At 53.0% G+C, this 27,986-nt stretch overlaps 11 protein-coding genes across 11 annotated transcripts; 4 read left to right on the forward strand and 7 right to left on the reverse strand.

Annotated features, from left to right (window-relative positions):
• Positions 1-761: 761 nt before the first annotated feature.
• Positions 762-1,202, forward strand: AYO20_00745 (hypothetical protein; the record flags this gene model as incomplete). Its single annotated transcript, XM_022639054.1, has 1 exon — positions 762-1,202. The coding sequence occupies one exon, from the start codon at positions 762-764 to the stop codon at positions 1,200-1,202; it is 441 nt and encodes a 146-aa protein (XP_022504845.1).
• Positions 1,203-1,892: 690 nt separating this feature from the next.
• On the reverse strand, positions 1,893-2,534 carry AYO20_00746 (hypothetical protein; the record flags this gene model as incomplete). Its single annotated transcript, XM_022639055.1, has 3 exons — positions 1,893-2,100; positions 2,190-2,388; positions 2,462-2,534. The coding sequence occupies 3 exons, from the start codon at positions 2,532-2,534 to the stop codon at positions 1,893-1,895; spliced, it is 480 nt and encodes a 159-aa protein (XP_022504846.1).
• An 830-nt stretch (positions 2,535-3,364) lies between these two features.
• On the reverse strand, positions 3,365-5,548 carry AYO20_00747 (hypothetical protein; the record flags this gene model as incomplete). The annotated part of the gene is made up of 4 exons (XM_022639056.1): positions 3,365-4,208; positions 4,264-4,528; positions 4,604-4,720; positions 4,792-5,548. 4 exons carry the CDS (start codon positions 5,546-5,548, stop codon positions 3,365-3,367), a joined length of 1,983 nt encoding a protein of 660 aa, XP_022504847.1.
• A 389-nt stretch (positions 5,549-5,937) lies between these two features.
• Positions 5,938-7,353, reverse strand: AYO20_00748 (hypothetical protein; the record flags this gene model as incomplete). Its single annotated transcript, XM_022639057.1, has 2 exons — positions 5,938-6,830; positions 6,915-7,353. 2 exons carry the CDS (start codon positions 7,351-7,353, stop codon positions 5,938-5,940), a joined length of 1,332 nt encoding a protein of 443 aa, XP_022504848.1.
• A 512-nt stretch (positions 7,354-7,865) lies between these two features.
• AYO20_00749 (hypothetical protein) lies at positions 7,866-9,437 on the forward strand (the record flags this gene model as incomplete). The annotated part of the gene is made up of 1 exon (XM_022639058.1): positions 7,866-9,437. One exon carries the CDS (start codon positions 7,866-7,868, stop codon positions 9,435-9,437), a length of 1,572 nt encoding a protein of 523 aa, XP_022504849.1.
• Positions 9,438-10,236: 799 nt separating this feature from the next.
• AYO20_00750 (hypothetical protein) lies at positions 10,237-11,579 on the reverse strand (the record flags this gene model as incomplete). The annotated part of the gene is made up of 3 exons (XM_022639059.1): positions 10,237-11,033; positions 11,091-11,473; positions 11,527-11,579. 3 exons carry the CDS (start codon positions 11,577-11,579, stop codon positions 10,237-10,239), a joined length of 1,233 nt encoding a protein of 410 aa, XP_022504850.1.
• Positions 11,580-13,472: 1,893 nt separating this feature from the next.
• AYO20_00751 (hypothetical protein) lies at positions 13,473-17,390 on the reverse strand (the record flags this gene model as incomplete). Its single annotated transcript, XM_022639060.1, has 1 exon — positions 13,473-17,390. One exon carries the CDS (start codon positions 17,388-17,390, stop codon positions 13,473-13,475), a length of 3,918 nt encoding a protein of 1,305 aa, XP_022504851.1.
• A 796-nt stretch (positions 17,391-18,186) lies between these two features.
• Positions 18,187-20,016, forward strand: AYO20_00752 (hypothetical protein; the record flags this gene model as incomplete). The annotated part of the gene is made up of 1 exon (XM_022639061.1): positions 18,187-20,016. One exon carries the CDS (start codon positions 18,187-18,189, stop codon positions 20,014-20,016), a length of 1,830 nt encoding a protein of 609 aa, XP_022504852.1.
• Positions 20,017-21,103: 1,087 nt separating this feature from the next.
• Positions 21,104-22,757, reverse strand: AYO20_00753 (hypothetical protein; the record flags this gene model as incomplete). Its single annotated transcript, XM_022639062.1, has 4 exons — positions 21,104-22,438; positions 22,496-22,544; positions 22,598-22,649; positions 22,748-22,757. The coding sequence occupies 4 exons, from the start codon at positions 22,755-22,757 to the stop codon at positions 21,104-21,106; spliced, it is 1,446 nt and encodes a 481-aa protein (XP_022504853.1).
• A 572-nt stretch (positions 22,758-23,329) lies between these two features.
• AYO20_00754 (hypothetical protein) lies at positions 23,330-25,863 on the forward strand (the record flags this gene model as incomplete). Its single annotated transcript, XM_022639063.1, has 8 exons — positions 23,330-23,492; positions 23,538-23,631; positions 23,681-24,435; positions 24,491-24,599; positions 24,647-24,886; positions 24,943-25,098; positions 25,159-25,327; positions 25,381-25,863. The coding sequence occupies 8 exons, from the start codon at positions 23,330-23,332 to the stop codon at positions 25,861-25,863; spliced, it is 2,169 nt and encodes a 722-aa protein (XP_022504854.1).
• A 92-nt stretch (positions 25,864-25,955) lies between these two features.
• AYO20_00755 (hypothetical protein) lies at positions 25,956-27,873 on the reverse strand (the record flags this gene model as incomplete). Its single annotated transcript, XM_022639064.1, has 5 exons — positions 25,956-26,472; positions 26,530-26,604; positions 26,675-27,002; positions 27,073-27,590; positions 27,662-27,873. The coding sequence occupies 5 exons, from the start codon at positions 27,871-27,873 to the stop codon at positions 25,956-25,958; spliced, it is 1,650 nt and encodes a 549-aa protein (XP_022504855.1).
• Between the last annotated feature and the right edge of the window lie 113 nt (positions 27,874-27,986).

Below are 27,986 nucleotides of genomic sequence, written 5' to 3' on the forward strand. Positions count from 1 at the left end.
CAGCGGCCTCATACGTACTTCCCGTAGGAGCCAAAATTAGTAGTATTGTCCACATGGCACAGCAAAACAAGCACATGTATCGTACTGTAGACAACTGGTCATGTGACACGAGATCCCCAGTGCAGAAGTGTGTCATGTGACATGTCAGGCACAATCCGTCCTGCGCCGCCTGCGCTAGCCCCCAAATCAAGGCTGGCGCAATTCCTGCGGATTTGGATCTACCTTCTCTTCCTACCCGTATACCCAACCTCGCTCTCGATAGCGGGCCCCTATCTTGGCCCTAGGTTCAGCTCGACCATGCCTCGTATTACTATTGCAAAGGAAGCCCCCCTTCTGGAATCCCACTATTATGTCTTTTCAGCTCCCGGATGGTGATTTGGAACGTCGAGTCCTTTCTTTCTACAACAGTACCGAGTACTGTGTCTCTTTTCGCTCGCCCACTGCCTGCTCTGCTTGCCTATAATCTTTCTTGTCCCCTTGTTGCTTCCACCATTTACATCCGTGATCTCTTTTTGGACGTTGCGCCGTTGCGTACAGTAACGGAGAGTCTCGCTGCGCTACAAGTCACTTTTTCCAACAGTTGCCAGGCGGTTCAGGTTTGGCGTTGTCCCAAGTTGAAGAAGTTACATCTGTTGCCATCATAAGAAATCGAGTTTCACGACAACTAGGTCACCGATCAATCGTACGGGGGTTAGCGCCCTGCCCGTCCCTCTCGAGCCAGCATTCTTGTCCAATTCATGTCCGCCGTCCATATTCGCGCAATGGATCTCGTTGCAAGAAAAACCCGTCTCGTGATCATCAACGATGGCGACCACAAGAAGAGCAAAGCGTGGCGAATAGTCATCATTGTTCTCAGCAGTATCAGTCTCCTCCTAACCCTCGTTGGAATTGGCCTCCGTATTATGATACGGAGGCGTGCACGACGCGCCAAAGCCGAAGGAAATAACGAGGGAGAAGATCCGTCTGAAGAAGATCCCAGCCTTGACAATGGTTCTACCCAAGACCCGCCAAAGCACAAAGAACACCCATACTACAACAGTCCCGGTTACGAGGCAACGGCTGATCAGAACCAGACTTTGTTGGGCAACGATGAGAGGCCTCCGGCCACGCGCTGGGACAGCGACTCGAACAGCGCGACAGGCATCCAGCGACCCGAGAGCACAGCTAGCTACTACAATGTACCGCCACCCAGGTACGAGTAGTGTCATTGGGCAGCGTGGCTCATTGCAAAGAATATCCACAAGATTGTACGAGATATGCCCAAGTTGTGCTGCTTCGCTATGGCATAGGACGCGAACGATGCACTGGTTTCACAGAAGACAATATGGCAGAAGGAAAAACACGACGAGGGCGGATGTCATGGGCGGCAGGGGTATACTACAGGTCGTTCTGGGAGTGTTTTGTCCGAGGTTGCTGTCTCAACACACCATGTTCGGAATTCATTCATTTAACGCGAGTCAAATATTCGTTCACCATTGGTACTCTCCGTGACCTTGTGATCTTGCCTGTGGCGCCTCTTCCAAGATATCGCCCCGATCCCAGTTTGAGATGCGTCAAAGTGCCCTCGAGTTACAACCCGGGTTACAGTGTGAAGCTTTAGAACCACTGGTCGATATACCGAACCACTAATCCCACACAAGTTGAACGAGTGACCGTCCATGGCTACTGGGTTCGCATATCGTGACTTGGATCCCTTTGTTGATCCGCACCATTCGACGCCGCACTGAGGCAGCACTGTGTCCCTCACTCCATGGCTTGGTGGCAGCACAAGAAATAATGGTCGAAGTGCTCCGAGCTCTCGACACGCTCCCGCCGGGGGGGAAACCATGCCACTTTTCAAGACAACCTGCTAGCGACTCCTTCCCCCCACCAAAGACGCCTCGCAGCGGTCGTCAGACCGAGCCCCTATCATAGGTCCCACCCACTCGATTCTGATGTGCCACGACATGTGTCTGGCCCGGGGAGTTCCTCTCATTCAGCCAGACGGCGACGCACACTCGACAGTTTGCGCAGAAGTGGCGGACGTCCTTGGTGCCGTTGGTGAGATAGGGGACCGGGGCGAGGACCACGGTGGCGGCGAAGAGGAGTCCGGCCGATCGTCTAGTCCGGCACTGGGAGGTCAGATATTTCCAATTCTTCTTCTCAAAGGAACGGACAGCGCCCAGCAAAATTGTCGGTGGGAAACTTACCGGGTCCGTCGACCGGCGATGTGCTCGACTCTGGTCACGCCTTGGAACCCGCAGTACGGGCACTGAATCGGGCTGGGCACGTCGCGCAGTTGGTCCAATGGGATGCACATTCGGTGATCGTGCGGCGGTTGCCCTGGGGCCTGCATGGCGACGCGAGGCGGGCCGGCGTCATTGTAAGTCGGCGGCTGATCTAGAGATTCTGCCAAAACACACACACACCATATGAGCCACGATGGATTTTTGGTCATTCTATCGAGACACGAGGTACTAACCGACTAGCTTCGCGTCGAAGCTCCGTGTATCCTGTCCTCCATGAGGGTTTCCCTTGGTGTGTTCCTTGTCCATGGCAGCTGTACAGACTGGATGGGGGTTTGAAGGAAAAAATTGTTCTCTAGACACACTTCTCCGAAGTGTTGATTCCAATGAGGGAGAAGTTGTCCACGGTGAGGGTGCCTTTGATTCTCCTTATATGTCATCTGTATCCTCCTCCACCTTCTCCTCGAAGTCGAAAGATGGGGGGTTTTCTGGCACCGCCACAACGGATTGCTCATATCAATTCCACAGACGCCGCCACGGTGTAGTGGTACATAGGCACAAAACCGGTGTTCCGCTCAGCCTTGTATGTCATACTAGGTAGGGTGGACTGGGTGGTAGGCAACGAACTTGGCCTCGAGGCTTCTGATTGGCCAGGTCGTCTACAAAATTCCTGATTGGGAATAGCGCGACCGGAAGCTTTCTCACTCACAGACTCCACAAACCGAGCCATTTGCCCAGAATCCCCGAAATCGAACCGAATCAGGGTCGAGGTCGATCATGTCCGTTCAACACTGGTGGAAGCAATCTTCATTCGCGACTTAGGACTCCATTTCACAGCCTCGACGAGGGGTTTACGACATTTTTCAGGACAACAGAAGCATTTGCAGGTCGAACACTGCCCGCATATGCCGCGTCCCGTCTTGTTCTCTTCGAGGTAATCAAATGATATTGTCCTGCCTCAATTGCCAGCGTCGACATTCTCCTGTCTATAGAGACTAGGCTGTCGTGGCATTGCGTAAGACAACTACAGCACAGATCCCTCGTTATGAGGCCTCAACAGACTGCCCAAAACACAGATACTACCGTGACACTGATCGATCAGACGCAGATATAGTGCCGAGGAGCGGTCTTCCAACGCTCTAAACCTCCGTTTTAGCCATGGTAACCCTCAATCCAGGGACATGGACACTAGCAACACGGCTATCCCGCCCCACCCTGAAGATAAACTCGTCCAGAGGCTGTCCGCCGTACGTTAATTGGTCCACATTATCCCACGCCTCAGTAGCTTGACCAAAGAGACGAGGGATGCCTTCGGAGTGGGTAATACTCAGGCCGGACTCAGGGCTGCCTTCGGTCAGGAAGACCGCGCGATACCTCAGCTCTTTGCCGCCCTGGTCGATTGTGGCGGGATAAAGTCGCACAGACTTAAGAGTCCCACTCCCAGAGGAGCGAGAGTAGTCGTTGGCGACCTGCAGAAAATCAACGCCGTAGCTGACCCAGTTGCGAATCTCGAGACCTGGCCCATCCGAAGGTAGTGTCAACTCCAACGTGCTGCCGCCTGCCGTCGCGTTGGTGACGTTGGCAGTACTGTACCACCCCAGCAGCCCTCGAGTCTGCGCTTGGCGACTAGAGATGGTACGGAGAGTGTGGGCCGTGACGACGTCAGCCAGGCGAAGAGGCAGCTCGCTGGCCGGCTCGGACGCGGCGACCAATTCTGAAATGACGATGCCAAAATCCGGAACCAAGATTAGCCATGAGTTGTAGGCGCCAGTGCTTCCGGATTTACAGTACAGGTCAACAACACGGCCTGAAACCTCGGCGCGGTATATTTCCCACGGGGCGCCGACCGAGAGGAATAGCGAGGCGGTATGTGTCCACGGTTTCAACCAGCGCCTCGTATCCCCTGATGAGAGCTGCCTCTTGCTCAGGATCGCAAGACCAAGGGAGCACAGGTCCCTGGCGGTCGAGTAGAGACCTCCAGAGCTGCCGACGGTCAGAAAAACTTGCCAAGTTGCTCCGGCTGCGACATTTCACTTACGGTGTCTCGTCTCCCAGGTCCTGGGACCAGCCGGAGCTAGTCGTGTCTCCAGGAATGGCGCCACGGACGTCGTTCGGTGGTTGACGTACAAAGGTCATTTTCAGACCTAACGGGTCTAGTACCAACTGTTGAATGGCAGTGGCATAGCTCGTGTTTGTGATCGTCTCCACGACATACCCGAGCAGTCGAAAGGCATTGTTCGAATACGCCGGTGTGTGAAACGTCTCGAAGACGGCGTCTCGCTGCTTCAATGTAGTCATGAAGTCTGTGTCATGTCACAGTCAGATGAGTTTGTTTGCAAGCCAAAACTATCAAAAGGGCCTTCGAATGTTCGTCTAACCTGAGCGGGAACAAGTCGGTACATGGCTGTCATTGGCACATCCAGGTAGGTCGGCCGGCGGGATGTTGGGGAGGCCGCTGGGCTTATTGTGGAGCGCTGCCAGGTCACCCAAATTGTCTGGAGGAAAAGAAAGAGCAGGCGTCAGTACGCCAAAAGAGACCAGATAATGGGCAAGGTGACAACCTTACAGTCTCTAGCAATGCCCGCCAAGTGTGATGCGAGTGCCCCAATCGTGACTTCTGACCATTTTGCTGGAAGTTCGCGAGTGTCGCTCGGGGGTTTGGATGTGGCGAGTTCCGGGAGCAAGTCTCCAATCCACTGAGCGAAGATGCTGTGGCCCTGAGAGACCAGTATCGTATAGACAGTGAATAGTTTGGATATGCTGCCCACTCGGAAGACGGTGTCGGCGTCGACAATCTGCTTCGGATCCGTCGAGTAAGAATATGTAAACAGGGGTTCATCAGCATGGATCGACGCTACACGCGCTGCAACCAGCAACGACCCGTTTGTCGAATTTTGGCAGAGTGCAGAGAGGTCATCGCTAATTCCGTGGTGATCCAGGGGTGCGTAGATCGTCGGATCGAGTCGTGCATCAAAAATCGAGCCCAAGAAAGTATCGAAACCTTTGCTGGCGGCACTCATCCCAACTTGGGCGAACCCTAGCCACGTTGCCAAGTTGACGAGTCGCATCCTCAGGCTCGTTGCGTACTCCGATGTGTGGTAGGTCGAATTAAGGAATCCTTTGGGTGCTCTTGTGCTTTCAATGGCCACAGCGGGAAAGAAATAGGAACCGAATCTCCTGGTTCTGAATGCTCGATAAAATTGTAGAGATGCCTCTCGAGCCTCGTCCCACGAGAAGAGTACCGTCTCAAATACATGTTGCGAAAGTGGAGGCGATGCCGTCGAGAAGGTGTGAAGGCCCACTGCTTCTACCTGATTCGCCATGCCGTCAAACAGACACGGATTAGGATAGGGTTCCTTAAAAATCTGGCCAGGCACCAGAGTTCAAGCGTGGGTTGTCTTTCAATCTAGGAACACATCAACCCCAAGTCGCGCAATAGCTGGTGTTTCCATTGATCCTGTGTCGCCAAGGGCGATGAGAGGGGTTCTGCGTTTGGTGAGCGAAGCCTGTCCCATGGTATTGCAGCTCAATGGAGCCACTAATTATATTGCATTCAAAATTGACCGCTCTGGGAGAGTTCCGCTTTGCCCGGCCGAGGTGACGAGTGCGCAATTTTCAAGGCTGGGGCTGTATGCAATCAAGAGCCGACCTGGCAATCTGTAAACAGTGGATGGCGTGCCCAATGGCGCTTGTCTATTGGCTACGATAGGTATCACCAATAGACTTGGAAGAAGTGATGTTCCCGCGGCCCTGTCTGACCACTGGGCAGCAGCGCACAGCGCACCTCAGAAGAACGCCGCCGAGGATCGAGGTCGGTGCTAGTCGAATGAACTCGTTTCGCCTCGGGTATACGGTGCTGCTCAAGGAAGGCTCGGTCGAGATCGCGTTCTTCCAACTCTTTGACGACGGCGGCGATTTTGGTCATGGCGGGACCATTCCACACGCCTTCAGTCCACGGGATAGACGACAATAGCTCCATCGCTTCCTCCCGGACCCAAAGATTCCGACATCGCGTGGCGGTAAAGAATAGGGGCTGGACAACCCCCAGCCCTAAGGAAAAGAGGGCAGGGGTCGCATCTGACCGACGGTGGTTTAAGAGCGACCGAGACAAGGAAATTATGAGGCGAAATGAATCGTCATGATCATCGTAGCAGAGCTCGTTAGGACAAAGTGCTGTCGCCAAATATACCTTAGCGGTCAGATGATGAACGCAGAGAAGGTTTGAGTATGTTTGGGCGTCCGTATTTGGAAAGCTGTCCAGGCGCTTTACAAACTCGTCATAGCCCAGCTCCCATTGCCGTAAATGTGCCCCTAGGTCCCGGCTTTGACTTGCAATTTGCGGTGGTCGATCGTCCGGGTTGCAGTAGCGATGAGAATTGTCGAGAGTGCCCCTTAAGAACGACCACAGCCGACTTAGACATGCATAAAGGTGGCGTTGAGCAGTTTCCAGGGATTCAAACCGGACCACATCTCGGTCGTAGTCGTCGTCGGCAGCGGTGATGGCGTTGGTCGGAAGAAGCGGCGTGAGTCGTGGTACCCAGCCTTCGATAAATGTCGACCCTTGGACGTCAAGACGCGCAAATGCATGGAAGATGTCTCCGTCGACTGTTGACCTTATCTGTCAGACGAACGCGGCCAGTATGTTAAGGATGTAAACGAAGAGGGGGAGAGGAAGCACTGAGCTCTCACCGGCCAAGGACGAGCAGACACGCAGGCCATTCTCCAAATGGAGTCGTGCCTCGTTGTAAGCGCCCTGGGCGAGTTCGTAACAAATGCCCAGCAGGGCGCACACCAAGGCGACCTCAGCGGCGTGTCGATCGGGCTGCCGCAGCAACAGCCTCCGCAGATCTCGGATGGAGAGACCGTAGGACCTGAGGCCAAACGTCGTAGCACCATCACCAATGCTGCCAGCTGGCCACCGCGACGAGATTTGGAGCTGATGGATTGTGAGCGCGGCCGCGGCGTGGCGCACGCACGACTCCTGGTGAAGTGCCTGCAGTATCAGGCGCTCGAGGCGTCGTGAGGGGTCGTCGAAAAGTGCGCCGATGACATGAGAACGAAAGGCATCGAGACAAAAGAGTCCCAGACCCCTCGGCTTCTCGTCGTGTGGCAGGGTCGACAACGCCATCCCAGGGACGGTTGCTGGGGGCTTCCACGTGAGCGAGGGAGCCTCGCGCGGTTGGACCACGACGTAGCCATCACAGGTGCGTCCCGTTACCGTGCACTGTCGGCAGGCTGGTTTTGTTTCGTCACACTTGACATGTCGAACCCTTTAACACATCTCAGCCGTCCCCGCAACGTGGCCATTGAGGGAGGGGACGGGTTGGTAATGGCTTACCTACAGGTCAAACATCCAAGACGGGACCGAGACGAGCTTTTTCTAACGTGTCCCATGAGACGAAAGGGTACGACGAGATTGAGAAACGTCCACTCAAGGATGCATAATGCATAACCACAGAAAAGTCAGATGTGTGGTAGATGGAGGGTGACAGGGTGAGCAAGGGCGGCATCACCCTCTTTCCCGATCCGGGGTGAGATGCCTTGGCGTCTGCGATATACACATCTGGCCTCACTTCTTCCCCCCAATTACCCCGACACACCCACTCACTCACCAACAAATCTAACCCCCCCATCTTCACCATGGTGGTTCTTGCTGCTTCAATATGTACGCGAGGCGGCAAGCCGCTGCTCTCTCGCTCATTCAGAGAGATTCCCAAGTCTCGCATCGAAGCCCTCCTCGCCTCGTTCCCCAAGCTCGCCGACTCCTCTACACAACACACAACCGTCGAGCAGGAGAATGTCCGTTTTGTCTACCAGCCTCTCGACGAACTATACCTCGTCCTCATCACAAACAAACAGTCCAATATCCTCCAGGACATTGACAGTCTACACTTATTCGGCCAGGTGGTCACATCCATCTGTAAGAAAGCCGAGGAACGCGAAATCCTGCGCAATGCATTTGAGCTTCTTTCCGCCTTCGACGAGCTCGTCACCATGGGCTACAGGGAAAACCTCTCCCTGAGCCAAATCAAGACCTTCCTTGAGATGGAATCCCACGAAGAGAGAATTCAAGAAATCATTGCCCGTAACAAAGAGCTGGAAGCGTCAGAAGAGCGGAAGCGCAAGGCGAAACAACTCGAACTTCAGCGGAAAGAGGCTGCGCGGTCTGCTGCGTACGGCCGTGGCATCGCGCCGAAGATGCCTCAGCAACCTGTCTATACACCGCCGACACGGCCAGAGAGCTCTTACGACAGCTACGAAGCTGAAAAGAACAAGACTTCCAACAAGTTCACGGCACGGTCCACAAAGGGTATGCAGCTGGGCAAGAAATCCAAGACGTCAAATGCGTTTGCACAAGTTCAGCAGGAAATAGGCACGGAAGAGATACCCGCAGTTGAGCCTTCAGCGGAACTACCTGTCCGTGGCCTGCCTACCGCGAGCACTCATGACGCAACGCTGTCCTCTCCTACTACACCTATCCTGGTCACCATTGCAGAGACATTCTCGGCCAAACTTTCGCGCGAAGGCGCTCTGAAGTCTATGGAGGTCAAAGGGGATCTACAATTGAAAATCAGTGATTCAGCCTTGACCAAGCTCGCCCTCTCCGTCCAAGCCGTCGAAGGCCCTCTGAAAGCCCAATTCCGGACACACCCCAATGTGGACAAGGGTCTCTTCACCAGTCAAAAGGTCATCCAGCTGAAAGACACTACTAAGCGGTTCCCTCTCAACAACAGCATCGGTGTTTTAAGATGGCGCGTGACGGCCCCAGCAGACCACAGCACCGACGTCCTTCCTCTAACACTGACGGCGTGGGTCAACAAGTCGTCCTCCGATGGCACCTATACCATCACAATAGAGTACGAACTCACTAATCCCGCCTCGACAACTCTCCGGGATGTCACCCTTACCATCCCTTACTCTTCGTCAGAACCCAGTGTTTCATCCTTTGACGCGGTATATCAAGTCACAGGCGACTCATTAGAATGGACCATTGGCGTCATTGACGCCGAGACGAGCTCTGGCAGTTTCGAGTTTGAAGCCCAGGCCGATGACGATGCAGAATTCTTCCCCATGACGGTGAATTTCGAGATGAGCAGGACGTTTGTGGATGTGGACGTGATGGGAGTGAAGCTGTTAGAGGGAGGCCTGGATGAAGAGGTGAACTTTGAAAAGGTGATCAAGGCCCGGAGCGAAGGCTTTGCGATTGAGTGAAGGAGGAAGACGTGAAGACGGGGCCTGGCGGCGAACTGCTGAAGTTTTGCCCGTTGACTTGGGCATTTGATATCTAGCTAGCGATTGTGGTTACGAGGAAAGGAAAATGTGCACAATGAATGACACAGAAGGATGTTGTTTGGCGCCAGGGCACAAAGGGTGCATGCAGGTCACACGCATCATGGCATTGGCATTAGAAGAGTACGAGGTCACCAGGACACTGGAGGTCACTAGAAGATCTGTTTGATGCCCTTCCATCCCGACAAGACTCGAACGCTTTTCTCTCCCTCTCTATCAAGGAATCTCTTACCTCTCCCATTATCAGTGGATTCGTACTAGTGGTACCCACGTACCTATCTATGTCTGTATGGGATGAGATGAGATCGCATGTACATGCATGTGATATATGACAATGGGAAATGGAAAATCCGATATACTATACATACATACATAGATACTCGCAGGCACCCCGCCGAGTACTACTTGTGTATGTATCTATCTACATCTATTCGTGAGTCTCCAGCCCCGTTCCGATCAACCAGGCGCGGTCCGAGCAACTCTTATGGTGTCATTTGAATTTGATTAATTAGTTGAGTATAATAGACGGGAGGTAAATGAGTCAGTTTCCGACAATGCGGGACCAAAAAAACAACAACAACAACAAGAAGAAAGCCCTTCGATTTGGGGGTATACCCGGCTCTCCCAAGAAACGCCCCTGGTACAAATCAATCAACGCTCGTCGTGGTCGCGGTAGACAGGTCGCCCGCTCTGAGTCAACGAGAGAAACTCAAGTTCTTTTCTAACCAAACCCAGGCCACACGCCAGCGTCGATGAGGCGGAACAGATCCCACTCGGCGGCCGCCTCGGTCTTGAAGTTCCAGAAGAACCAGCCCTGGATCTGGGTCTCGTAGACGTTCAGCTGGGCGCGGATGTAGTTTGCCGTGGTGGTCCTGTTGTAGTCGCTCCACTGGTCGATGAAGTTGATGTTGGCGCAGGAGCCGACGTAGGGCGAGCCGCTGTAGCCGCCGTCCGAGTTGTGCTGCGAGTAGGTGCCGTCGTAGCGGGCGCCGACGCCGTAGCCGTTGAGGGCAGGGGCGCAGTCGGTCATGGCGGCCGTCCACTCGCCGCAGATGACGAACTTGTCCTGGCCCTGCGCCCACGTGCTGGCGTGCGAGTAGAGGTAGTCGACGTGCTGCTCGGGACTCATGGCGACCAGGTCGTCGCTGAAGACTTGGTACTCGTGGTGATCGACAATGGCGCCGGAGCTCCCCTGGCCGGTCAACACCCCGTTCCATGAAGATGGAGCGGCGAATCCATCGTGGATGATGACGGCCGTCTGGCCCGTTTCTCGAACGACCCCGAAGCCGGACTCGTAGTAGCTCTGCGTCGCGTCCCGTCCGCCGGGCAGCTTGCTCAATGATGGCTCGTTCATAAGCTGAATACCTGATATCACGTCTGCATACGCCGGACTCGCATATTGTTGGGATATCTGTCTAATGACGTTGAGCGTGGCATCGATCGAATCGCCTGTTGTCCAGCCGGGTGTCGAGGTACGTTGGCCTGAATTGTCTTGTCCGTTTTGCGAGAGAGGTGCACCTGGGAAGAGGATAAGCTGGACATCCCACAGGGCTTGGGATAGTCAATCTTGCTCACCATGGAGGTCGATCCACACCTTGAGGCCAGTCTCACGAGCCCAGCCAATGGCTTTCTCGAGGTAGTCCGCAGCACCTTGAATGTACGGATCACCTTCGTACTTTTGGAACGCCCAGTACCCTATCGGGATTCGAACCGTGTTGAAGCCGTTTGCGGCGATTTTCTGAAAGTCGCTCAATGAAGCCCAACTGTCCCAGTGGTTTCGCAGAACATCTCCAGCATTTGGCACTTGTTGACAAAGTGTATATTCATCAACCACATTGCCTCCGTATTGTTGGAAGATCGATGGCGTAATCCAAGGTTCGAGGACCAACCAGCCGCCAATATTAACACCACGAACTGGAGTTGACCCATAAGAGAACTGCCGTTTGTTCAGAGGAGAACTGAGGGGGCCATCAATATATTTGGACACAACAGCAACCTGGTAAGGACTTACCCGACGGCAGCTGTAGCTAGAAGAGCCACGAGCAACAAGTTTCCGGCGACCATGGCTTGATGTCAACGACTTGAGAACAACGACAGAACTTGACGACTGACTTGAATTCCTGTGTGCGCACCGCTTGCTGCGCGGGATCCGGATAAAAGAATAAGAACTTGATGTCAAGCAAGCTCGTGCAACCATAAACCCTTTATTGTGCAAGGTCCGGGGATAACGTGCAGTGAAGCAAGCAAGCCAGCAATCAAGTAATGACGACTGCGTTAGTATCTCGACTGGTCCAAAAGAGAGGCACCCGATGGAAAATGAGGGGAAAGACGTTAGAAGAGGTCACACTTGCATATCATGTGGTATAGAAAATAACTGTCACAAAGAGGAGGCTGCAGGCGTGGCGGGACAGAGAACTTGTCGAAGGTGCTGATCATTAAAGAGTATTCACCGAAAGTGGAGGGAAGGGAACACAAGATGACGGAGAAGAGTCTCGACAGGGTATAGATTCACAACCGTAGTGGAATTCTTGTCACGTAATTGAAGGGAGCGTCGAGAGCATAGAACCTGTATGCCTGGAGGCAACTTGGGGATGTGGGTATAGCATTCTTTAGAGCTCGTGGGGTCAATGGTTGGGATAAATGGTGTCTGCTGGAGCGGTTGGTGGATGAAAAATGAGTGGAACCAAACCCAAGTATTGATTGGCACCTTGCCCACAATATTGGAGTTTCTATGTCGATGGTAGAGCCAGCATCGCGAGGGTACCATCAAGATGTGCATAGCAGGTCTGCTGGAAGGATAAAGGCGAGCGACGAAGTGACCGAGAGGGCAGTCGAGAGAAGCTGGGTCGAGGACCCTCATGCTTCTCCTCTTTTGGTATCCGCCCTGAGAGCCCAACAAATAACCATCCCGGGAGTGTGAGAGTCTGATCGAGAAAGACGATCGAGATGTCCGAACTGGGTTCAAGGTAATCGCCATCATACGAGGCGTCGATAGCCCGTCACCAGCCCAAAGCAAAAATCAAGGTCAAGAGTCTAAGTCGAGACGCTCAGAGCCAGGCTTGAGTGTGGTGGCGAAAGAGCAGAATTGTCCATGTTGAGCAGCATGGAGAATGCTGGCTGGGGAAGCTTGATGGAACGAACGGGTTTATTCTTTGTGGGTGTTTGTTGTCGATCCCGAAACCCACACCTTCTGACGACCAACCACCATTTCTCTTGGTCCAGGGGTTCCCAGTCTGGTGACCAGCAACCAGTTTGGGCGCATCGTTGTAGACAGTTCACCGCCCTTTCCGAGAAATGTGTGACGACCTCTGATGCATGGTCGAGTGTAACGTTGGTAGCCTATATCAGCTTCTCTGCCGAGGAATGAATAGAATGTCATGTGTGATTCAGGTTTGCATTGCTTTGCGCATGTCGCAGGTTACCGGAAGGCAAGGCGCTTGTGTCTCGCTTACCTTCGGGTTTGTTCTAGGCGCTCGTATTGCTTGTTGTTGGGTGCTCGGTGCCTCCTGGTTCGTGGTCCCTTGCAGCGCCAGCCACCCAGCACCCTGGTCCACTGTTGGTCTCCTGGCACTAGGCCTTCCAGAGGTCAAACCCTCCAGCCACCTATCCAGCTTTGGTCCTCTATTATCACGTGTTAAGTCCCTGCTCTGCCAAAAAGAAATGCGCATGCCTTATTCCCCTTCTTTGGTGTGAAGAAACTGTCTCACTGTTGATCAGCTCAACAAACCCACGGACCCAGCTGCGCCTAGATCTTTTGGTCTATTGGCAATCGTCCCTGAACATACCCCAGAGCCACGTCACCTGTTTCAGGTACCGTCTAGTGTCGTAGGATCTCGCTGGCATCCACAAATGAAAATCTTTTGCCAGGTAGCCCAGCGACCCAGCGAATGATAGTGACGCACGTTGCATCCTCTGTGTTCTATTGCGATGGATCAATGCCAGGATATCGATGCAGCTTCACAAAACTTCTGCAATGCTTTGTCGCTCAATGATCGAATTTTGAGCCGAGTCTCGCGACACTCGGTAATACGTCCCTGTAAATTTCGAGCATTCCATTTGTCGTAAGAAGTCTTCGTCGTGCGTGATTACCACAAGCTGGAAATTGGATTGCTGCTGCCGGTATTCGATAATCTCCTTCAGCGACTGAGCCAGACTTTCGATGTTTTCGCGATCGAGGTTTGTGGTCGGCTCATCCAGAGCAATCAGTCCACAATGCGTGCTGAACACCTCCGCCAGAGCAAGACGGATGATGATGCTGGCGAGGACTTTCTGTCCAGCACTGCATCGTCCGCGCATGTCCATTTCCGCTCCTCTCTTGACCATGACCACCCGATAATTATACGAGCGATTGCCTCTTCCCGACTCGTTTTCGGCTCGAATCATGATCGTGTCGACATCGGTGCCACGGTATGTCTTGCGCCACAGCTCTTCAATAATGGTGTTGATCTCCTCCATCTTCAGGCTGTGGTATTTCATAATTGCCTTGTCCAGCGCCCCCCCATAGCGTCCTAGATCTTCTACGGCCGCTTTGGTAGCTTCCACCTTGATGTGAGCTTCTTTGTACCGCTGCGGCGCGTCCTTGAGATCTGTTTGGTAGTCCTCCAAGATTTCTGACAGTTGATTATCCTTTGACTTTACTTCACCCATGAGTCCACCCTGTACCGTAGCCAGTCGATTGTACTCCTTGCTGTATTTTTGTGATTCTTGCTGGAACCGGTCGCGGTCAACTTCGGCGTTGTGGCTTGTAAGCTCCTCAATCTCCTCCTGCAGGCGTGCGAGGGCACGGCTCTCTTGTCGATATCGGAGATTGTCAGAGTATCGTCTTCGCGTCGACTCACCATCCCGGATGCGTTCAGTGATCTTGTTGATTTCACGTGTGAGCCGGCTTTGCTCGCTCTGAACGTGGTCCAGCTCCTGCTCCAGATTCTTCAGTTCGCGGTTGACACGTTCGAGTTGATTGGGTCCGTCACGGTCCACGTAAGATCGAATCTGGTCGTTTAGGATGTCAAGATTGTTGACGGTATCGCTCAAGCTTGAGAGTTCATCGGACATTTCGCGTTCTTTGGTGGCTGCACGTTGATCAATATCGTCGTATTTGGCCTGGGCGGTCGCGATCTGAGGGTCGAGACTCTCAATCTCCTTGGTGAGATTCTCCATTGCCTCTTGTAGCTTTTGGTTGTGTTCTCGATATTCCTCCACTCGGGCTGCAAGTGAGGCCTTTTTATCAAGCTGAAATATGATATCGCTCAAGTTGCTTTTGAGGTCGCGCAGTTCAAGCTCCATGCTGGAGATGCCGGCTCGGGACTGCTCCTGCTCCGTTCTCATTCGGTTCATGAAATTCTGTATGCCTCGAACCTTCTGGTCAGTTGAGCTCAGGTCCTCTTGAATCTCTTCCAAAGTGCGCGTATTGCTGTGCTGGCTCTGTTTGGCAGACAACTCCTCCACTTGGTTGTTTAGCGATTTGATTTCGCCGTCGCATTTACTGATGGATGAGACTATTTGAACGATGGACTCGATATCACGTTTAGACTGCTGCTTTTGTACCACAGTCTTGTCGTGATTCTCCAACTTTGCCAGCAGAGACTGTCGCTGAGCATCCAGATTAGCCGACTCCAGTGTAGCAGCTGGAATCTCAGAGTCGGCGAGCTTCTTCCACGTCTGATGAACAACCCCCAGATCCAGCACACGCTTGTATTCTGCTTCCGCCTCTTTCGGGTCAAACTCCTCTGCGTGCTCTTTCGTCTTCGCGATCAGCTTGTTGATGCGCTCCTGGAAATCCGCTAATGTTTTGCTGCCGACCGCAAAGCCTCGCATACAAGTGCGACACGCTGGCTTGTCTCCTGAACAGGCATCTAGGACTTGCTGAAAGTAATCGTGGAGGCCGCTGTAACCTGAGCTGTTCTCTCTAGCGTTCTGAACCTTTTCTTCCACCTGTTTCAGTGCTTCGTCATAACCTTCGGGGCCATCCTCGATAACAGCACGAAGCTGTTGTTCACATTTTTTTGCCTCATTCTCCTTGCGCGAGAGATCCTTGCGGACAGTTTTCTGCTTATACTGCAGCTGCTCCAACTCTCGATTTACCAGATCTCTTTCCCGTTCTGCCGTCAAAACTTCATCCGTTGCGCTTCTGAGGACATCCTGGTGGACATTTTCGATTGTCTCAGGGGACCATGCACCACTACCAACCAAGGCCGTAACACGGTCACTGTGAGCATTCAACAAGGTCTCAAGACGTTTCTGTTGGTCTTTCAACGCTTGCTTCGAGTATGAAAGTTTCGCGAGTTCCTGCGCCTTGTTTGAGGACCGAACCATCTCATCCCTCAGTTTGGAGCCAATCTCCTCAAAGCCTCGGAGCTCTGCATTAGCATTCTGGATCTTCTTATCCCAGTCGGCTGCCTCGGCGGTTTCACGGGTCTTTTGTAATGCTTTCTGAAGATCATCAATACGTGACTCGGCTACTGCTTTGCTGCCCTCGTCGGCGGTGATCTGATTGACTCTTCGTTGGAAATCTGCGGCTTCGCGGTCATTTGCATCCATCTGCTTTCGCGCAGTGGCTCTTTGTTCCTGAAGCGCCGACTTTCGCTCGGTCAGTTTATTGATCAGAGTCTGAGCATCCCGTCGTTGTGTGGTGTGTTCGAGCTTCACCCGATCAAGACTTCCTTTTTGAATTTTGGAGATCTTTTTGATCTTGACCAGAAACTCCTCGACCTGGGTGTCATTGTCCAAGTACTCATACTCGCGGATTTGATGTTTCGCAGCAGCTTCTCTCACCATTTCTTTACGTCTTTCAAGCTGACGTTCGTGCGCCTCCTTCTCCTGTTCGTACTTGCCCTTTAGCTGCACTTTCTCCTCTCGCTGTTTACTCAGCAATTTCATTTGATCTTGTTGCTCAATGTATACCTCTTGTTTCTGACTCAGCTCGTCCCTGAGCTCCTCCTGTCGGGTTTGAAATTGGGACAAGGTCGTTTGCAGCCACTCGTCCGTCTCATTGACCTCTACCAAATGCAGTTTAAGATCGTCAATGGTGGACTGTTTGCCTTGAGCCTCAATCCGCTTTCCTTCTAACGCCCCGAGAATTTTTGCATATTCCTCACCCTTTCTCCAAGTCTCGTCTGCCATCTGACGAGCGTGAGAGATTCTTTGCTCCAATTCCTCACTCTTTTTCCTAAGTTTCTCAATTTCATCTGAAAGAGCCTCCTTCCTCTTCTGGGCTTTCAGAGCTCGGTCCTTGTCCAATTTCGCATGCTCCTCTAGGATCTTGTACTTGCCTAGTTCCTCATTTTGTTTCTTTCGAATCTGTTTGATGTTCTCAATCGCCTTTGTATATTTCTGTGCCTCGAAGATCTCATCAAATTTCTTTTTCAGAGTTGTGGGATCACTCAGAGGCCAAAAACTTTCATCTTGATGGCAGAAGATGACATTGTCGATGATGGCAGTGGAGACCCCAAGGTATTGTGGAAGGATCAAATCCAGTTCAGCAACTCGGGATGACATGACGGTCCTCTCGCCACGCCTGCTCACTACCAATGAGCATTCTAGCGTCTTCAAGGAACGAGTGGTTTTTTTGACATTCAGTTCCAGCCGCCGAGACACAGTGAGTGCCGCTCCACTGGCCGACTTGAACGAGACTTGAACCGACGCCTTGACCTGGGTATCACTGTTCAATTTAGGATCATGAATAAAAGCACCGCCAACTTTCGTATTGGGCGGCTGCATTCCCGTAAAGGCAAACTTGAGGCACTCAATGATGGTGGTCTTTCCCGAGCCATTTTGCCCCACGATGAGAGTCAGTGGGCTTTCGAATTTGATGTGCTGTTCCTGGTTATTGTCGAATGACCGAATGCCTGAAATCTTCAACACATGAAGCCGGGACATCTTTGCTCAGGCGTTGAGACGATCAGGTTCGACAATCTGATGAAAGGCAGCTTTGGGGTAATGGTAAATGCAGCCTGAGAGCCCTGCGTTAGCCTAAAGTTCAGGCAGCAGTCGTTAGTGAGCGAACTTTGCAACTCCTGAGGGACATACACAGCACCAGCAATGAGACAAGATGGAGTGTAAAGGTAACTGGCACAGGATCCACCTTTTGGCGTATCTAAGCATGTAAAGGAGCCATGAATGATGATCAGCTCGGTACGAAAGTGAAGAACGCGAAGTAGACGCGATCAAAGGCTTCCGCCGCCTCTAGCGCGGCTGCGCTGAAACCCCTAGAAAACCCCCACATGCGCCCAGTCACGTGTTCTTGGCAAGGACAAGTTTGTCGGCACTCAAAGCACGAAGTGGCAAAAGATCTGATCTGTAAGCCATCTTGCGATCTTGATTCTTTTGTCGGCGTTTCATCGTTCATCGAGTTCCATCAGACCACAGGTCATCACTATCATCTCAAATCTTGGACTATTTCCCTAAGGGGCACTCCCCGGCTGTATTTTCCATTCATGAGTGCGAGCTGTGCTCCGTATGCCCCCGAGCCCTCCGTTGCTCGTTTCGCCTTTCCAGTCTTCCCCGCGCTTCTAGTTGGTGGGAGACTTTGTTGCTACAGCGCCGCCCCTTGGATCAGGTACCAACGAATTGTTGGTCCCCTAAATCAGGGAGAAAGAACGAAGACCCAAAAAACCTTGTACACCGACAGTCAGCTATTGACCACAAGACCCACCACTGCCTCGTTTTGTGCATGATGGGCACGTTCCAGACTGAGCCAACTCCCATGATGGATTCCTACGGTCTCCAACCAGCCATGCTGGATGCGTCCCTCGTTGGTGGCACAAATATGAGCGTCTACTCTGATCCTTTATCTCTCGATATGGCCTCTATGCAACCTACGCCTTTTGACCCAATGGATTCCGTCCAGCCAACCTTGATGCAGGAGGGCTCGAGTAAACCTGACACTCCTGACAGCTCTATGCCCGTTAACGGCATTGGTGCTGGACCACTACCTACCGACTTTGGCATGCAAACTGTTCCCGCCTCGAATAGCACCGTGACCGAATTCACAAGGAGAAAGAATTGGACCCAGCGCTTACTAGAGGAGCTAAAAGATCTGTTGTACATCCTCACTCCCGATGGTCGGCTTCTCTACGTTTCACCCTCGGCCAAGCAACTGACTGGATACGAACCAAATGAGTTGATAGGAAAATCAATATCAGATTTCATTCATCCCGACGACTCTTCCCTTTTCATTCGCGAATTCAATGAGAGCATTGCAACTGGAAAACCTGTTCGCTTTTTCCACCGGTTCCGCGGAGCTGAAGACAAATACCGCATCTTTGAAAGCCACGGACATCCGCATCTCACCAATGGAATCACTCAGCTTGAACTTCCAGGCACTCCTATGGGCCAGACAGGGTTTTGCCGGGGCTTTTTCATGATGGCCCGGCCGTACCCAACCCCAACCTCGGAACTCTTAGATTCATTCTTGGAGCACAAGATTGAAAATTTCAGGCTTCAGGCCAGGATAGCCATTCTAAAGCGCGAGGAAGCCGAGGAGGCGGATGCGCAACAAGAGCATTATCACAAACAGGCTGCCGGAGCCGCAGCCTCACGAGCCTCGTCAAATTCAGCCGACATTCCGCCTACCTCGCCATCCACAACCGCCAGGCCAGAGTTTCCCGATTATGGTGGCATGCCACCACCCGCCAAGCCAACAGTGTCGAACATTGCTCTTACGCGAGAAGCCTTGGACGAGGCCAACGCCTTTGCTCGCCCAGACTCCATACGGGACAAAATGGCCCGATACGAAGGCTCTTCACACGTCGACTCCATTGAAATGTTGACCGGTCTCCGGTACCGCGAGGGCGAGAGATCTCACGGCATCTCAACCGGTGGAACTTCGCCAGCACTTATTCGTGGTGATGCAGGCATTCACATACCCATTGACAAAGCCGACTCACGATATTCATACACTGACAAGAAACACAAGAAAGTTAAAAGTGCAGAGGAATACGTTTGCACGGATTGTGGAACTCTCGATAGTCCCGAGTGGAGAAAAGGGCCCAATGGTCCCAAAACGCTGTGCAATGCTTGCGGGCTGAGGTGGGCAAAGAAGGAGAAGAAGAAGAATGCGGCAATAGATGCTGCGTCGTCGATGGCGGGCGGGACTGCTAGTCCTGCGGTCTCTAGTGCCAAGAATGGCGAGACAGGAGCCACCTCCTCCATGATGGTCGGGGGAAATTCCAGTCCCATGCCGCCCCCAGGCAGGACCAGTGAGATGTCAGACGTCGAGACGGGTTCCATGGATGTGGGACATCGCAGTCCCGCGGTCTCCATGTCCAAGGCCACGACAAAGGCTGATGAAATGGAAAAGGTCGAAAGCACCGGACCAGCCCTGATGAGAAATGAAGGCCCTACGGTGGCACCATCGACGGACATGAGCAACGGAATGACAGGCACAGAAGCCGCCCCGTCCAACGCGGCGGGCAATGACAGTGCAACAGCCACCACCATTGACCCTGTTCACACGGACAGGACCTTCCCTCCCTCTTCTGCCATCAAGCAGGAATCCGGTTGAAGGGCGTTTTGACACAAAGAGCCACCCACGCTCAAGCTCAAATCGGTTGATCCGCTCCAGCCAAGACTTCAAGAACACTTGGTTGGCTTTTTGTCAGACAGACAGGACAGACAGACAGCCTGGGAAAGATCTGATGCGGTGCGCTGGGCGCTGCAGCTGGCTGTGCGAGGCCGGAATACTTTTTCCACATGTCAGCAGGTTCAAGCCTCAAACCTCAAGTGGTCGATGCATCCATATCAGCTTATCAGCTTATCGGCTCACCGAGTCCGACGAGCATCCATCCCCATCTATCTATCTACCAGCTAGATCACCCACATTTTGGAGCTGGACGGACGGTCAGCCAAAGCAGTTCCGCTTCAGCAGCCTGAATCGGCAGAAAGAAACACGCCTGCCCGAGAAATAATCCACCTCTGGGTTACCTCCAACACGCACCACAGTTCGATGTACATTAGTAATGAATGAATGAGTGAATGAAAGAGGAGCATAGAGAACAGATGATGGGAAGGATCATGTATCTACTTGTACACACGCATACGAGGTCTCGAGTATTTGTATACATGTATATTCTCCCGCTCTCCACATAACAACAAAAGTGGCAACCATCTTTGTTAATTCTCGGTTCTCCGGGTCAGAGGACGTCGTTCGTCCACCCTTTTCCCTCGTAGTGATACTAGACACGCATCGCATCACATGCATCAGCGACCTACCCATTGAGATGTGGATACTTCTCCCGAGGGCCCATGGTCGCCCGACATACAAGGACACAGCCTCTCTGAGTCAAGGGTTGGCCAATTTTCGACGCTTGGGTAGAAGTGAAAAGGGAATCTTCTCTTTGTAGTTTCTTATCACCCCGACTCGACGAATCGTCTAGGCAGGATTGACAGTCGCGCTACTCAAGGTCTTTGGTGGATGGATTCCATTTCAGCTTCCTTCTTTTAGCCTGTGGAAATTGCCGCAGGACACGTGTAACCGGAGCGAATGATAGATCCAGGGTGCTCGGGTTCCGCTCAAAGATCAGCAGACTTAGTCCAGTATTGCGGACTTCGAATCTTGAAAGGATTTTAGATCTGGTGCAGAGAGGTATCCCTCAAGTCACACTGCTCGTGTCCACGGTATCCGGTCCAATGGTCTGACCTGAGTTCTCAGCCTTGGTCTCGACTTCGTCGTCAGTCTTTCCATCCGCGTCCACAAGAACAATGTCGGCGTCTTCGGTAAGCCACTGTTGCTTCTGCTGCTTCTCGTCGCCTTTCCCGCTCTCGTCGACTTGCATGGCGTCCACATCGCTGCCCTCAACGGCGTCCTTGAGCACAATTTCGAAGTCGTCCGAATCCGCCGCTGATCCAGGTCCACCCAACGATATGGCCGTAGAGCCCAAAGTACGAGTTTGTGCAGAAACGACTGCCTGCGCGTCACTTGCATCAATGACAGACTCGTTTCCCACTTCGCCTGGAGGACTTCCAATATGTATTTCCACGTCTTGACCATCGACTCTTCCCATATCCACGGATCCAACGAGGTCTGGTCCGCGGGCGTGAGGTACCATATCTCCTTCATCGACGAGGGAATTCTCTTCCATTGTCCCACTCACATGTGTATCAGAAGGGTTTCGGGTCACAGGCACTACACCAGCCTCTTGTTCCATACGTATCAACTCGCCTTGGGTAACTGCGCCATCTGCCCTTCCAGGTACTAGCGAATCTCCATCGCCCTGTGTCATTGGCAGGAGGAGAGCGTCGTCCAAGCCCTCAGTACTGGTGCTGGCATTCGAGTCTGGGGGGCCTGTGTCTTCACCAGAATCCTCGCCACCATTAATTCCATTTCGTAACCACGGTATTGGAGTCAGGAGTGCGCCACCTAGACTTTCGTCACTGCCTAATGAATTGCTGTCGTAGCCATGGCGCACGTCGCCGTTGTTCCAGAGTATTCCCCCTCCTCCATCTCCATTGACACCATTGACCACGGGCGGAGTGTCGGAAAGCGGAAAAATATCCGCAGGACTACTGACGCTGACAACTCGATCGACGGCTCGTAACCAGGCCGGGAGGGTCTTGTAATGTTTTCTAGGGTATAGAATAAGTTCTGCCAGCCGTTGTATCGTATGAGGGGGTCTTTCTGAAAATGAGGATCGAAGCGTATGTGTTACGCTATGGAGGAGTTGCAGTAATATTTCGTGAAGTTCATTCAGCGCACTGACATCGGCATCTTGGGATTGAGGGAGAGAATCAGGCACATGGCTTGTAGAAGTCGCCGACGATGTTGGGAAGGGTGGGACGGGAGGTAGATTCCGCACAGGTGTCGATGGTGTCTGCGGGTTAGGATTGGAATCACCCATCTGTGTCGGCTGTGTTTGACTCGGTGAGGAAGGAGCCGGCCGATTTATTGTGGGATATGGCCGTGGCATAGGGAATTCCGTATACACAATCTGTACATCGCATGTCAATCTCACCGTGAGCAATATTTCACAGAATCAAGTATGTACCTCATTGAGTCGCTGGAGTAGTGGTTCGATGATGGCGGGCCATTTTTCACTGGAGCAGGGTAAGCCTCAATATCGCAGAACTAAGCGACAGAACGAGCATACTAGTCCATCTCGCTATTACTGGCCACATGTTGTAGGGTCTGTTCATCCAAGGCTGGTGGCACGAGTCAGTGTTTCTGGTGGAAAATGTTGGCGGCTTGAAATGAGCTCCAGGAATCCGTGACATCAAGTCAAGCAAGAGCGTAGACGTACCTAGAGACATAGTGTACACTCGTCAGGCAAATCAGCTATGTGAAAGAGTCGAGTCTCCAAAGAGATATTAATCTTCAGAAGATACGCAACCGACGAGGCTGCAAGCGACATGATCAAATCTGCGCAAAAGGCGGCGTGGCGGGTGGTCCTCCAGGGTAGACGAGGGCCACCTAAGGGCCACAGGCTAAAGAGGCGCCGAGCACGAGACTTTGGCGCATCTAAGCGCCTGTGGCAATTGAGGGTGTGTTGTCCCTACCTAACGAAAAATAATGGGGGCAACCAGGGAAGCTTGGCCGGGGCAGCCGCCGGGGTGACCTTCCATGCTTCCGTCTGGTGTTTCTCATCATCATCAACCCCCAAAGGACCCCAAGGGTCCCCTCGCCGCCCCCGTAGTGAGTCTTCTATGCTTTGAGACCATCTGTCTATACTCTTGAGTAGTTACCGGGGCGATACCTGGCACCAATCCGAAGCCTTCGGCCAAAGTGTGAAGTCATTAAAATCGACTTGGCAATTGTCCCAGTCACGCGTGCGGGTGCGGAGGTTAGCTTTATCACATACGAGACTTATCTTCCCGATGCTGTCATGGTTGTCCGCTGTAGCGGGGGGTTTCAACAGCAGATTGCCTACGAATATATAACGCCACTCGCGGACACGCACATACGACCGTCCACACCAAATGTCTCAAAAGCCTATAAGGCAGCGAGTGTCGGTAGCATGCACGACATGCCGCCTGAGAAGAAGCCGGGTAAGGACTTCATCCCACACCGCTTGACCTCCTATGGGTGCTGAGAGCAGACCCAGTGCGACGGCCAATTGCCGGAATGCAGTACGTGCGCCCGGCTAGGAAAGCAGTGTGAATATCCCTACGAGACAGAGAAACGCAAGTATGCTATCCGCGCCGTGCTCTTCGGGCTGAGAGGCTGAGAAAACTAGGCCGCCAACGAAACATTATGTCGAAGCCCTCCATGCACGCATCAAATCTCTGGAACGCCAACTACATGCATGCCAACAACACGGATCTCTGTCTACCGCATTGGACTTTGTGAACATAAGCCCCGGTGTTGCCCCAACCCTAGGCGGAGAGGACGCCCGTCCTGCCCAATCTCATACTCGGGAACTGGATCTATGGCCCACGACAGAGCGAGGCCCCCTTGACGAGTTGACAGAGACTGCGGGTCAATTGGACATTGCTGAGGACGGCCATCTACGATTCTTCGGCGCTCCGAGCTATTTCAATCTCCTTAAGAGTGCCCCTTCTTTGACTACCAGGAGCACCGAGCAAGACGACTTGGACCTGACAATGCAGCCGAACACGATTGATGTTGATCTCTCATACGAAATGCAAACTCACCTACTGAACTTATTCTGGAGGTGGCAGAACCCCTGGCAATATCTGATCCATCGACAAGCCTTTTGTCGAGCATTCGAGAGCAGGTTGTATAACGAATACTGCACCCCGCTTCTTCTCCGTTGTGTGCTCGCTCTGGCCAGCAGATACTGTGATCACCCAGGGCCTCGTCTGGACCCGAGAGACGCAAACACGGCTGGTGATCTTCTGGCTGCTCAAGCTAAGGATATCTTGAGCGTCGAGATCGAACACCCATCCACTTCCACGACGGCTGCACTCGCCATCTTGGCCCTACGGGAGATGTCCGTCAACAAAGAGACCCTGGGATGGATTTATATTGGTGAGTGTCTGGTCTTCTGCGTGTATGGTAGGCTGTTAACCTAGGATGGTTTTAGGGATGGCAGTTCGTATTGCATATAACCTAGGCTTGAATTTGGACTGCCAAAAATGGGTTCACCTGGGTAAGATCACTGAAGAACAATCCGAGATTCGAAGGATTACTTGGTGGGGCTGCTATCTTCTAGACAAGTACTCTTGATACGATATCGAAGGAATGTCTTCGTCAGGCTGACCACATTCAGGCTGTTTAATATCGGACTTGGACGCCCCAGCATGATACGCGAGAGCGACATCACCGCGCCGAAACCGACTCTCCTCAAGGAAGAAGAGTTCACTCCCTGGACATCGATCGAAGGTGGAGAGTCCACCCAGCCGCTTGCATCCCACTGTGTAACGAACTTGCGGTACATGACGACAATCTTTCAGCTTGCGAGCCCGACTCTGGACCGAATGTATGTTCCTCTTGCCACACTACTTGCCAGCAGGGCCAATGCTCACTGCTCTCCAGTTACGGTCCGAACAGCGAGCTCAGCTTCTCCGAGAAGCAAGAAATGGCCACAAAGACCCACGTTACCCTGACCGAGCAATATTCGAATCTGCCTAGCATATTGAAACTGCCTCACTCGACGAAGACGGCTCTTCCCGCCCACATATACTCGCTCCAGTATGTTTCTTCTGATGCTTCTTGGTATGTGCACGTGTCAAAGACTGACGCCTTGCGCAGTTTGCAGTATCACACGGTCATCATCTTGCTGCACCGGCCGTTCCTCCGTCGCGAAGAGCAATTGGCTTCCTTTCCTGACCTTGACCCCCTCTCTCATCGTCACATCTGCACTTCCTCTGCCGAGGCTGTCTCCAGCATCCTCAGAGCTTATCGGACAAACTATACATTGGTAGGTACCGCCTCGCGCGACCCCGTCCATTGATGCGCTAAGTCTGGCCGTAGAGAAGGATACCCATATCGACGGTTCATGCAGTGGGCACTGCGTCGGTTATCTTGCTGTTGAATGCCACCTCGAACGACACCGAGATCAGCCGCGCGGCTATCCGACTGCTGAAATTCAACATGGCATGCCTGCAGGAGATGAGCACCGCGTGGTCCTGGAGTCTCCGCGCGATCCGCTCCTTGCAAATTCTTGCCGAAAAATGGGCCGTGAACGAGAAATTACATGCCCAGAATAGTCACAAGGCGGAGAATTTAATGCCGACTGGCCTAGCGATGCACGAGCTGGATATCGGAGGGTCAGGTGCTGATAACGACAACAGTTCTAACACTACCCATGCCCCTATTGGCACAACCGCAGCCGCCGCGTTCGAAACGTCGCCGGACAATATTGACTGGCTGCTCTCGTTCGACAGCGTGTTCTCGGACCCTCAAATGGACTATGGCTTCTTCGACCAGGATATATGGGGAATGGATGTTCCATGACCGGTTTTGTCCCAGCTGAAAGATGAATAACAACTGGCGGTCCTCTAGCCACACCAAGTCTCAATCCCTCCTTCTGCAAGACCTCCTCAGCCTCAACGAACATATCGGAAAAACAGATGTTGGTCACCGTCCTTGTCCATCCCGTACTCTTCAAATCTACCACTTCGGACGAACCCGTCCCGAATCTTGTTCTGGCGCAGATAATACAGTGAGAGACCCGTACCCGAGACCAGCAGCACGCACAGAAGCGCCAGGTTGATGATGTATGCCGTTTGAAAGCTAGGAGCCTCAGACGCGCGGAACAGCCAGGTCGAGAGAATGCCGCCGGAGTTGGTGAAGACAAAGATGGCAGCCACGCCCGTTGCGCGCCGGTAATGGCCCGAGAAATTGTTCGAGCCCCAGGAAAGGTAGACGGGGACAGAACTGTAGATGCCGGCGACCGTCAGGTGGATGCCGAAATATCGGACCCCGACGCCTTCGGTGGCGTATATGATGGCGACGCCGATGATTGCAACCAGCGTGGGGATGGCCAGGGAAGGGTAGCGGAAGTGGTATTTGTCCGAGTAATGGCAGCCGATGAGCGTGGTGATGACCCCAACCGTGTACGGCCTGCCATGAACATCAGCACACCGTGGAATGAATGTTTCAAGCAGAAAGTTGACTTACGGGACGGTCAAGAGCTGTGCGATCACAGGGGTCGTCGCAATGCTCTTCATGTCAGATATGACGGTCGGAAGAAAGCTATAGGGGTTTCCATTAGGCTTTGGCTGCTTGGACAACTTGCAAGATCAGATCGGGAGTTCGAGCTTACTATGCCTGGCTAAAGACCAAAGTTCCGCTGCTGAAGGCCACCACGGCCAGGCCGTACATCTGGGGGTCGACGAAGACCGAATAGACAGCCTTCCACGAGAAGCTGTTGTCGACGACCAAGTGGTGTGTGACGCCGTCGATGGTGACTTGGTTGGCATGCATGGCATCGTGCCTGAGTCGTGCAACTGCGTATTCTCGTTCCTGTTCCGATAGGAACCGAGTGGTTTCTGGGGCTTTGGCGATGAGGAAGAATGATGCGAAACCACAGACGACGGTAAAGATGCCTACATGGAAGCGAAAAGGCAGTTTGAGCGTCAGACCCTTGGTCACTATGAAGGGCTCAAGAAACAATACGAGGAAAGCAAGTGCCCATGCTGACCAGAGGCTATCCGCACGTACCTTCGATGATAAAGATCCAACTCCACCCCCTGAGCGAGGCGTGGCCGTCCAAATTGCTGATCGCCGCGGCCAGGAGACCTCCAATGGCACCGGAAAGCGAGGCAGCACCCCAGAAGAGCCCGATCCGAGTCTGCAGCTCGCCACGCTTGTACCACATGGACAGATAAAGGATGATGGCCGGGACGATTCCAGCTTCGACCGCGCCTAGAAAGAATCGGTTCACATACAGCCCTGCAGTGGACTTGACGATGCCCTGGTTCACGATCAGCATTTGCACCATCAGATCTTGGAATGACCTCCTAACCTGCAGCGTGGCGACGATGCCCCAGATGGTCATCAGGGTCGGCAAGAAAATGTGCGGCCCGATCTTCTTAAGGACCAAGTTGCTGGGGATTTCCAGAAGGATATAAGGGACGTACAGCACGGTGAGGGCGATGCGGTAGGTACGGTCTGTGAGACCCAGCTCTTCCTGAAGACCTTGCAGCCTCGCATTGCCTATATTGGTACGGTCCAGAAACCTGCATCGCTCGTCAGTTCAGTCACCAAGACAGCAGCCAAAGCTGCCCACGAGAGCTGGTTATATACTCACGAGAGGAAATAGATCAAGATCATCACTGGGACAGTGAGGAGGTCCAGCTTGCGGATGAGCTTGCGCTCAAAGCGAGGGTCAGGGGTGAAGGAGACTTGCTCATTCACGTCTCGGTGCTGGCCTTCCTCCAGGGAGGGTTTGGTCATCTCTATTTCGGAAGCCATTTTGGTCTCGTCCAAAGTCGTCTGCGGCTGGGAGGTGTGGGATGCCATGATGCGTGATATAGAATCGAGTAGTCAAAGGGTCCCCGGTCAGAAGAGCATAGCAGTTCATGGAGCTCATATATACTCCCTCCGGGCCCTTTCCAACGCCGGGCCGTGTGCCT

Source organism: Fonsecaea nubica, assembly GCF_001646965.1.
Source record: "Fonsecaea nubica strain CBS 269.64 chromosome Unknown Scaff3, whole genome shotgun sequence".
NCBI classification, from domain to species: Eukaryota; Fungi; Ascomycota; class Eurotiomycetes; order Chaetothyriales; family Herpotrichiellaceae; genus Fonsecaea; species Fonsecaea nubica.